Consider the following 10,968-nt stretch of genomic DNA (forward strand, 5'->3'; position numbering starts at 1 on the left):
AATATTATGATTAGAACAAAGCAATGTAAAATAAGGAATAAAACGAATATTCATTCGGGAGTGGATCATCTCCAGAGAAAAAATTTGGATGGTGTCCAGTGTTCAATCTCACCATTCATTATTCTCTCTCTCCTATTTAATTTTGGTCTCACTTATAGAATTAAATGTGAGAGATCACACTTTATTCTCTCTAAGTGTTCAAAAAAATGGAGAGAATCCATTTTCCACAAGTAATACGTGAATTTAAAATGAATATAAAAAAGATTTACTATCACTAAAAGGATAGAATAAATGATAAGTTTGTAAAAAAATATTTAAAAATATTGTTAAATTTGGTTAAAAACTCGAATATAATTCCAACTTTATGAACTTTGGAGTAGAAATTAGTTTATTCGCCCCTTTTTTGTTTCTTTCGTTTTTGCTGCCGTTGGTCCTAAGATCGGTCATTTTCTTTGCCTCCACTTAGAGAGTGATGTTCATTACCAATTTATTATAAGTAGATGGGAGAATAACATCATTATCCATGGACCTGCAGAAATAATAAAAAAGGTTGTTGTGGAGTTATTTAATTTATACTTTATGATGGGCGCCAAATGTTCTTGTGTGAATAGCGACTTCAAAATATAGCTCGGATTCGCTTTTTCTTGAATATGTACACTTATAAAGACACTATTGTAAAACTGTTACTTAGTGGATCTAATATTGTAGAGAATACGTACTCCACATACTCTTTAAGATAGTGCGTATTTATTTAGTTTTAACTAAATTTTAATTTATAATTTTACTTGAGTTGAATTATAATCAACGAATGGATCAATAGGTATAATTGAGTCGAATTATAATTAATGAATCATGTCCTAAATAAATTTTTTGTTCTTTTCTTCTCTTATATAATTCTCGTAACTATCGTATTTTTATTCTTACGAATGAATTGGTTATTTCTGTATTCACCATAATTAATCGTATGAGAATATATGTATGTTGATTTCGTGCTTTCACTTTTCACCAAAATGTGAACAAAAAGTCTCTAATGGATGTGCTGTCATCATCCATCTATAAGATCAAGTCACATGGCATTTATTATTCTAAAGTAATATCTTATATCATCCATTATCTGGGGATAATTTTAACAATTTGTATACATACAACCCTAACAAACCTTTTGTTTTGTTAGGGGTTAGGAGTTAGGACCCCAAAATAGTGTGAAACCAAAATCAGGTCAAAGAATGGATTCTCCAATTTGTGGCTGTTTTAGCACTCCTGATGATTAACTCCTTGTGGTTTTCTTGTTTATGCGCATTGTTGAAGTAAAACGATATAAATTAAAGGAAATAATATTTGCATTATTTTTTTATATTATTAAATATATATTTTATTTTTTATATAAAAGATAAATATTTTATTTTTCATTTTTATTAATTATTTGTAATATATATATATATATATATATATATATATATATATATATATATATATATATATATATATAACATTTCTTGTGATAGAAGTTTACTTGTTCATTTTGACATGATTGAATTTGAGGCAGCAGTTGACCAAACAATACAAAAATTGTGGCTGCATATTAAACTTTAATTTCTAGACAGAGATTTTTTGTGCTTATAGAAGTTTTGTCTAATTTATCTAAAAATAAAAATAAAATAAGATGAAATTTACTCTTTTTTTTTTTAATTTCAGGAATAAAATTTAGGCATCGTAAAAAAGACTTTCTAAAAATTAACAAACTTATGTTTGATTTAGAAGGGTTGCTCCAATTTAGGTCATCCTCCAAGGCAGTGTTTGGTTGTTGTCTTAAAAAAATAGAGACATAGACATAAAGACACAAATATACATGAATACAAAGATACACAAATTTTATAACATGTTTGGTGATAATACACAAGACACATGTATTTAATTCAAAAGTCTATTTTATCTCCAAATTAAAACAACTCAAGTGTTAAAGATAAAGGACAATGGTTGGAATTTTAAAAAATAATTAGGGATAGAATTGGAAAAATCTGCGTCTCATGGGTTGTGTCTTAGTGTCACAACTTGAAAGAGATACACTGAATACATGTCTTTTATGTGCATCTGTGTGTAACCGTGTCTTTTAAAATTTTATGTCTCAGCAAACAAACGGTGTACACGTACCACCGTGTCCATGTCTCTGATAGACATAGACATTAACCAAACGGAGCCCAAAAGAATTGAATGCAATATTTTTTTTTTCTATTTTCACTTATACTTCTATCAAATGTTAAGCTATTAACCTTTTTAGTGTAAAAAGGAAAAAAATTGACTAGTATTAATTTAAATATAAGACAAAAATAAGAAAAAAAATGTTTACAACCTAAAAGTAATTTATGTTTATGATAAAGCCAAGGAATAACGCAAGATAGTTATATCAAAAGCATGAAATAAGATGGCATTGGATATAAGTGAATTGAAAAAGTTTTAGGGTAAACACTTTTATTAAAATTTAGCTAACATTTAATAATTAAAATTTAATATATATAATCAATTAAATTGTATTATTTCTGTTATAATAATTAGATCAGACAAATCAATTTGGCCAATAAAATTAATGAACTAGATCTTAAACTAGTCTAAATTAATATTTTTTTTATAAAAAATAATTATAATATCTATTATAAAAAATGACTAAAATACTCTTTATATATATATATATATATATAAATTTTAAGAACCTAAATTTTAACTCTATGACGGTACAGAGAGAAAAAAATGGTTAGATTTAGAGTTCTCAATATATATATAATAAGAGTATTTTAATTATTTTTTATAATAAAAATATTATAATTATTTTTTATAACAAATATTAATTTAAATCGGTTCAAAATTTAGTTTATCATATTTTTTAGCAAAATCAATTTATTTTATATAATTTTAATAAAAATAATATTATTTAATTAATTATATGTATTGGATTTTAATTACCAAAAACTATCTTTAAAAAAATATTTTAGATATTTTTATTTAAATGACTCTTTTAAATATAATTTTAAACTATTAAAAAATAATAATAACTAATTAGTAATTACAAATTACAAAATATAGTATCCTACCACTACTGTGACAAGAGTTAGAGAGTATATTCTCTAGATATATAACGTGAAGAGGTTGGGTTTGAAGAACATTGAAGATGGTAGAAGATGTCACATGAAGCGGAACCCACCAGGGTCAAACCTACGATTTTCATTGTCCAGTGAAAACTATATGTACGTAGGACGTTTTAGATCACCCTACCCTACGCATTAATACCACCTTGTCTTTTCCCAACTAACCTCTCAACACCTCAACCTGATCATCGCCAATGTCTTCATCAACATTAAAGGATATCATATCCAATTATATGTTTTATGGACGCTAGCACTCCTGATGAGAGAATGAGACTTTTTCCAAATTGAAAGTAGTGGAGTTTCCATTCCATTCCATGAACAAATTAAAGAAGAGGTAATAATAGTAATAATTTTTGGTTTACAGATTGTATGTGAAAGAGTGCTTAGAGCTTAGTGACATGAGACTTTTTGGTGGTTGTTTATTATAAGTGAAAAACGGGTATTGGGGTAATCTATAATATCGTTTGACTTTTTGGCAGACCACAAATCTCCGCAAACTTTTGTGGGAACAACAGTGAGTAGGCAGTGCCAACTTGTCCTTTTTTTTCCTTTGATGGAACACCAGAGCACTCGCTGTTGTTCCATTTTATTACTACTACTTGCTCCGTGCTTCGTTGTTTCTTCTCTTCTCTTCTCCACTTTCTACTTTCCACTTCCTTCCCACCCTCCCTGGAGACACCACCATCATGATGAACCCATGCTTCTGCTCCTTCTCCTTCTTCTCCTACTACTGCTTCTTCTCATTGACTCCTTCCCTTGCCCTTGCACCACTCACCGCCATCTCCGCAACTCAATCTCTCTCCGGTGACCAGACCCTTCTCTCCAAAGGTGGAATCTTCGAACTCGGTTTCTTCAAGCCAGGTAACTCCTCTAACTACTACATAGGCATGTGGTACAAGAAGCTCTCTCTACAAACAATTGTTTGGGTTGCCAATAGAGACCACCCTGTATCTGATAAGAGCACTGCCAACTTCACTATTTCAAAGGGTAACTTAGTACTCTTTGATGAGTCTCAAACTCAAGTTTGGTCAACCAACATAACTACCTCTCCTGCTTCACCTTCTGCACTAGTAGTATCTATTCTTCTCGATAATGGGAACCTCATAATTAGTAATAAGCCTAATGCATCATCATCATCAGAAGCCATTTGGCAGAGTTTTGATCACCCAACTGATACATGGCTTCCCGGAGGGAAAATCAAACTTGATAACAAAACAAAGAAGCCTCAGTATCTAACTTCATGGAAGAACAATGAAGATCCTGCAACTGGTCTCTTCTCTTTGGAATTGGACCCTAAAGGGAGCACTTCATACCTTATTCTTTGGAACAAGACTGAACAGTATTGGACGAGTGGCCCTTGGAATGGTCATATCTTCAGCTTGGTCCCTGAGATGAGGTTGAATTACATCTACAATTTCAGCTTCATTTCGAACGAAAACGAGAGCTATTTCACCTATACAGTCTATAATTCTTCCATTATATCGCGCTTCGTGATGGATGTTTCGGGCCAGATCAAGCAACTGTCATGGCTGGATAGCATTCAGCAATGGAATTTGTTTTGGTCTCAGCCGAGAACGCAGTGTCAGGTTTATGCTTTCTGTGGTGCCTTCGGGAGCTGCACCGAGAACTCAATGCCATACTGCAATTGCTTGCAAGGTTTTGAGCCAAAATCAAAGTCTGATTGGGATCTTCAGGATCAATCAGGAGGGTGTGTCAGGAAAACAAGTTTGCAATGTGAGAGTTCAAAATCATCTAATGGTGAAAAGGACAGGTTTCTACCAATCCTAAACATGGCATTACCGAAACATTCAGAAGAAGTAGGGGCAGGAACTAAAGAGGAATGTGAATCAACGTGCTTGAACAATTGTTCCTGCACTGCTTATGCATATGGAAGTAGCCAATGTTCAATTTGGAATGGAGATCTCTTGAATCTGCAGCAGCTATCTTCAGATGATAGCAGTGGACAAATCTTGTACCTAAAGCTTGCAGCTTCTGAGTTTCATGATGCTAAGAGCAACAAGGTGCCAGTTATTGGTGGCATTGTGGGAGGTATTGTTGCCATAGGGATTCTCCTCGGCCTTGTTCTGTTCTTGGTGATTCGGCGAAGGAAGAGAATGGTTGGGAAGGGAAAGCTAGTGGAGGGTTCACTGGTGGCATTTGGGTACAGAGACCTACAAAACGCAACCAAGAATTTCTCAGAGAAATTGGGAGGAGGGGGTTTCGGTTCTGTGTTCAAAGGTTATTTGGGTGATTCAAGTGTTGTGGCAGTGAAGAAGCTTGAGAGCATTAGCCAAGGAGAGAAGCAGTTTAGAACAGAAGTTAGTACTATTGGGACAGTTCAACATGTTAATCTTGTTCGGTTAAGAGGTTTCTGCTCCGAAGGCTCCAAAAAGTTATTGGTTTATGATTACATGCCAAATGGCTCCTTAGAATTTCATCTCTTTCAGAACAACAACTCCAAGATCATGGACTGGAAAATGAGGTACCAAATCGCGCTTGGCACGGCCAGGGGATTGACTTATCTTCATGATAGTTGTAGAGACTGCATCATACACTGTGATGTCAAGCCTGAGAACATTCTTCTAGATGCTCAATTTTGTCCCAAAGTCGCAGATTTCGGCCTTGCAAAGCTTGTTGGAAGAGAATTCAGCAGGGTCCTTACAACAATGAGAGGAACAAGAGGCTACCTTGCCCCTGAATGGATCTCTGGGGTGGCTATAACCCCCAAAGCAGATGTCTACAGCTACGGAATGATGCTTTTCGAGTTTGTATCCGGCAAGAGGAACTCTGAGCCTTGTGATGATGGCAGAGTGAAGTTCTTCCCTACATGGGCTGCTACTCTTGTAACTGAAGGCAGCAATGTCCTTAGCCTCTTGGACCCTAGGTTGGAGGCGAATGCGGATGTTGAAGAGGTCACTAGAATAATCAAAGTAGCTTCTTGGTGTGTCCAAGATGATGAATCTCATAGGCCAACCATGGCTCAGGTTGTTCAGATACTTGAAGGGATCTTGGATGTCGCTTCGCCTCCCATTCCAAGAACCCTTCAAGTGTTTCTAGACAACCAGGAGGACATAGTCTTCTTCACCGATTCCAACTCTTCCAACCAGAGCTCACAGGTGAAGAGCACCACCACTGTCTCAACAACATCTCAACCCAAAAGTAACATCTCTTCAGCAAGCTCCAAGTCCTTAGGAGGAAATTAATTAGTGGAAAATTAATTGTAATAATGTAACGTTTGTGTCTTAATAATATAATATTCTCTATCCATGATTGCTAGCAGCTTGTATATTCATTCAATAGACATAACCCTTTACATTACAAGTTGCATTAGCTGATACTACTTGAAAATATGTTTCAGTTCAACAATAATTGAAGATGACTTTGTAGAAGTTCATGCATATATATTACATGGAATCCATCGAAGAAAATGAACGATGTTTGGGCATGGTTCCCTGAAGAACACGCATGCATTCGAAAGAGAAGTATATTGGATAAGGTCAATTAAACGTGTTGTAGTTGTCACAAGTCACAATACACCATCTTCTTTAATTAATAAGCCTACAACAAAAGATGACGCCAAACTGCAAAAGGAAAAATCTGATATTTCATTAGGTAATCACCAAAAAAATGTATGCATCACTTTTGATGTCACTAATGCCTGCACTATATATGAATAGACAATTTCAGTTTTGTTTTTCTTTTTGTATTACCAAAAGCAACATAGTACAACAGGGTAAGAACTTTTTCTTTTCTTTTTAAAAAAGAAAAATTAGAAGCACTATTTCTTTGGAAGTTTCTTTTCGCCCACAAACCTTCTATTTCAGATCTTTGGCGTGTTGCTGCAATGCATTGCGTCACAGTATGGATTATATATGCTGGTAAATAAATATCAAACAAGCAGCAACTTTCAATATGAATGTAAAATTCAAAATAATACGGCATATAGTTGATTCTTTCTCTAACGAGGATACGTTAGGCCTAGCCCAATTTAGTAAAATAGAGTTGGTAATTAGTTGAGCATATTATTCGACTTAAAATAATTGACACATGACCTAAAAATTTAGAATGTATTTTACAAAGATACAAGTCATAAGTATTTTTCTAAGTGTTTATTAAGTTTAGAGACACGCCCTGATTTTAGTGAGTTGATCTTTTCATTTTTTTATATAAACAAAAAGTGAAATGATGAAACTGGTTTTTTTTTTTTTTTTTTTTTTTTTTGAGTAACCAGGGAATCAACATTATAATAACTAATTTTGGCTAATATTATACCATATTATCAAATAAATCTAATATAAATTTTACTAAAAATGAGTTTTTGTTAAACTTGGATATTTTTTAAATTGAGTTTTGAATTTTTTTTAAAAGAATTTTAAATATTTTTTTCTTATTTTAAATTTTGACTGTAATATTGGGTGTATAATATTGGTTCTTAAAACTTTCTTTCTTTTTTATTTGATTAATGTTTAATAATAGCATTAATATATGATTTGAATGAGTTTGTATTACCTTAATTTTATCATATTTTCTCCTCTCCTTTTGATTTGAACATAGTATGTATCAAAGCCAACTTTAGGGATGGGACCAACATTTTTATAAAAACTTGTTATATATATATATATATATATATATATATATATATATATATAGAGTTTACGTTCAAGAGGGGGAAGAGACAGTGTCCAAAAAAAAACAGAAGGGGAAAAATGTTCAATCATGTATAACATCAAATACATCAAGATCAACATCAACAGTATCACAGATTTCAGGTCCTAGAATGGCAAAGTTCCTTCTTTGCAATACACTTACCCACACGTAAGGAAAACCAACATCTTCATGTGCAAGGAACTATGCAAGAGTACGAATTCAACCATGCATAAAGGACAAAGAAAATGCTCTATTATTAGGCATGAAAAAATAGAAACATTATTAATGTATTCATATTACTTCATTCTATCATCTTCAACGTTTGAAAGAAGTGGATGGTTTCATGATATGATATTAATTATAACTTTATGTTTGAGAAGACTTATATAAAAATCAAACAAACTCAAAAGATACTCTTACTTGAGAAAGTATATTGAGATATAACTATTTATTTATGTTACTTTTTTACACAACTTAAATTTTTAGGAGAAGTAACATTATGACAAATAATTTTTTAAAATATTAATACGATACAACATAAATAAGAATTACAGTTTCTATAATCTTCTCATTAGTTGTTATTTGTTATTTATTTTTATATCTGTTATGTCAAAACTAGAGATTGAATCTTCTTATTATGCACTACCCGTGAATATTGCGTTGAACTTGTGAGAAAAAGGGATGTATTAGTGTTAAATTTTGTGACTGTTTATATATCTCCCGTGATCGTATAGTTTGCCGTGCTGCATTGAAAGGGAATTGACTCAAACCGTTTTAACTGAAAAGTAAAAAAAAAAAAAAAAAAGGAAGGGGGGGGGGGGGGGGGGGGGGATTAAGTGATTTAGAATTTAATGCTTGCTGATTACCTTTTTGCAGTCTATATTCATGTATTTTAATTTTTTTATTTTTTTTTCTTCGTTTGTTTTTATGAAAATCTTCGGTAATCCACGCTCTTATGGCATAGCCATCAAGTTACTAGGATCAGGAAAATAAAATTCAATCACACAAAAATTCAAATACAGATATTAGAGTTCTAATATCACTATATATCATCATTTTTATTCCATTTTCCTACACTATCATATGATATCTAATAGTCCTAGCTATGGCATGAGCCATTATTCCATTGCAATGTCTAGGAATGACAAGTGAGTAGTGACTAGTGAGGTTACACTTTTTGTTTATTATCCATTGTTATCACTTTTTAAGGCCTTTTTTGTACATATATATATATTAATTCAAGGACTATGCTAGGAGTACACAAAAATTAGTCACCAAATTAGTGACTGATTTTAATAGCTAATTTTAGTGTACGTATTTTTGTTAATTCAATGATGTATATATACAAAAACTAATTCTAAAAACTAAACAGATATGGTAATAAATAAAAGTAAAAGCTAAAACTAACAAGTACATTTTATAACTTGCATTAATTAGATATGTATATATGGGGGCAAAGAGAAAAGGTAGAAGAAGGATCGGAGCAGGGGAAATAAATATGAACAGGAGTGTGAGCTACTTCCGAAAAGTGAAAAGAGACATATTAAGGCAAGAAACTTGTGTTTCTTTGTATTGTGCCCCCCTTATGCCTAAAGAAACCTTTATTATTTTATAGGAAGCACGGTGAAGAAATCTCAACAAGCACGAAAAAGAGAAGCCCTAAGGCCTAAACCATAATTTTAGTGGTCCTTCTTCTAAAGCATGTTATCAAAAGAGAGATAAAGTATAGCCATATTGATGTCAAAACTATGCCTTTGAACTTGCCCCATATGATCGTAATTGATAAGCTTATGAGAAACAACAACACTCCAATAATGCACCGGAACGTTTTGTAACTCTCCAATAATTGATGATCTCTGTTGTTGGGATTAACGTGCTTGGATGTGTCCTTTGATTTTGATACAGGGGAGCACAATTCAAGAGCCTTCTTCGTTTTGGTGTCCATAGAGCTACTTGGTGATGAACTTGATGATGAGTAAACCGGAAAGCATCCCTTTGATGATCCAAAATGATTTTTGTGTTGAGCCCTTTTGTTCTGCTAGGATATATAACAATTATTCAAGATAAACTGCATTTTTTTATTGTTAATTAAGAATAGTAGGAATGAAAATTATCTAAGGAGCTTAGACTAACCAATAGTGTTTCAAAGAGCAGCACAGCTTTAATCACCTTAGCAAGCTTTCGTTTTGGAGGGTTTGACTGAGTAACATTAATCCAATCCTCTTCATGCTTCTCTGAAACGGCAGGGATACACGAAAAACGACGACTAGACGAGCGATCGACGACGGTAGTTTTAGGCTCTAGCATGGAATCAATGTCCACAACGGGGCGGATACAGGTAAAGAACTTGTTCTTTGAGCCTTTCTTCTTCATGTTTATTTATTGTTGTGCAAGACAAGCTTAGAAGGTAAGAGAGTATAATGGAGATGACAAGGGTTACATACAAGAGTTAGAAATGGAGTTATATATAATTAAAAGGGGGGAGGAATTGAAGGACGAAAAGAAAGAGGAAGAGGTACGGTTTTGTATTTAATGTGAGGCATTTTGTGGAGATGAAAACTGTGAGAAGGCCTGCAAATTATGTCTCATTTGGTGAAGTGAACAAAGTACAAACACTTGAGACTAAGAACGTAACTCTTATAAGGTTGGCAATTGGCATGCATGTGTGACTTTAATGAAATATATAAATATAGAAATATGCAGACATATTTAGTTTGATAGCACTGAGATAAAGATAAAAAAAAGAAAAAGAAGAAGAGGGTGATGATATTATATCTGTATTTATCTTATGATATCTGTGTATCAAAGTCTACTAATTAGTTTCAAACTTTGTGAGTGTGAGTTAAAACTTAAAAGTGTAGTGGGGGCAAAGGGAAAAAGAAAAAAAGGCAAAGGCAACTTTGGGGCCACCCGTGATGGATAAATACACCATTTTAAAAGATTAAGTGCAAAGTCTACTACCCAAAATAAAAAGTTAAGTGTAAATAATAAAAGATGAACCTATCTAACTCCGAGAGGGGAGGTACCTACTGAAGTTAATGCAAGGTGCGCATAAAGGTATATATATGGATAAGAGATTTATTTTCCGTAATACTAGAAAAACAAAAAAAAACTAATTTAAATTGATTTATGGTAAGATACATTAAAAAAATAAAAAATAATAAGTTTTAGTAGTTTTTTG

The 10,968-nt window shown here is 32.7% G+C and overlaps 2 protein-coding genes across 4 annotated transcripts; one reads left to right on the forward strand and one right to left on the reverse strand.

Moving 5' to 3' along the window:
• The first annotated feature begins 3,660 nt into the window (after nt 1-3,660).
• Nucleotides 3,661-6,405, forward strand: LOC130946935 (G-type lectin S-receptor-like serine/threonine-protein kinase At2g19130). Its single transcript, XM_057875839.1, has one exon. It carries the CDS (start codon nt 3,827-3,829, stop codon nt 6,341-6,343), a length of 2,517 nt encoding a protein of 838 aa, XP_057731822.1. The 5' UTR covers nt 3,661-3,826; the 3' UTR covers nt 6,344-6,405.
• Nucleotides 6,406-9,220: 2,815 nt separating this feature from the next.
• On the reverse strand, nt 9,221-10,376 carry LOC130946793 (uncharacterized). Of its 3 annotated transcripts, none has more exons than XM_057875640.1 (2): nt 9,957-10,376; nt 9,221-9,822 (listed from the first exon to the last, which is right to left on the reverse strand). In XM_057875640.1, the coding sequence occupies exons 1-2, from the start codon at nt 10,158-10,160 to the stop codon at nt 9,454-9,456; spliced, it is 573 nt and encodes a 190-aa protein (XP_057731623.1). In that variant the 5' UTR covers nt 10,161-10,376; the 3' UTR covers nt 9,221-9,453. The 3 variants fall into 3 exon arrangements, with proteins under 3 accessions (XP_057731623.1, XP_057731621.1, XP_057731622.1); XM_057875638.1 differs by having other exon boundaries at nt 9,221-9,825; nt 9,921-10,376; XM_057875639.1 differs by having other exon boundaries at nt 9,921-10,374.
• Nucleotides 10,377-10,968: the final 592 nt, after the last annotated feature.

The sequence above is a fragment of the Arachis stenosperma genome, chromosome 8, assembly GCF_014773155.1.
Source record: "Arachis stenosperma cultivar V10309 chromosome 8, arast.V10309.gnm1.PFL2, whole genome shotgun sequence".
NCBI classification, from domain to species: domain Eukaryota; kingdom Viridiplantae; phylum Streptophyta; class Magnoliopsida; order Fabales; family Fabaceae; genus Arachis; species Arachis stenosperma.

What these genes read in the sequence shown, in the direction of transcription:
- LOC130946935 (XM_057875839.1), top strand. Translation starts at nt 3,827, where the DNA reads ATGATGAACCCATGCTTCTGCTCCTTCTCCTTCTTCTCCTACTACTGC.
- LOC130946793 (XM_057875638.1), bottom strand. Translation starts at nt 10,160, where the DNA reads ATGAAGAAGAAAGGCTCAAAGAACAAGTTCTTTACCTGTATCCGCCCC. An exon ending in TGCTCTTTGAAACACTATTG is followed by an intron (nt 9,826 to 9,920) that starts GTTAGTCTAAGC and finishes TATATATCCTAG; the next exon opens with CAGAACAAAAGGGCTCAACA.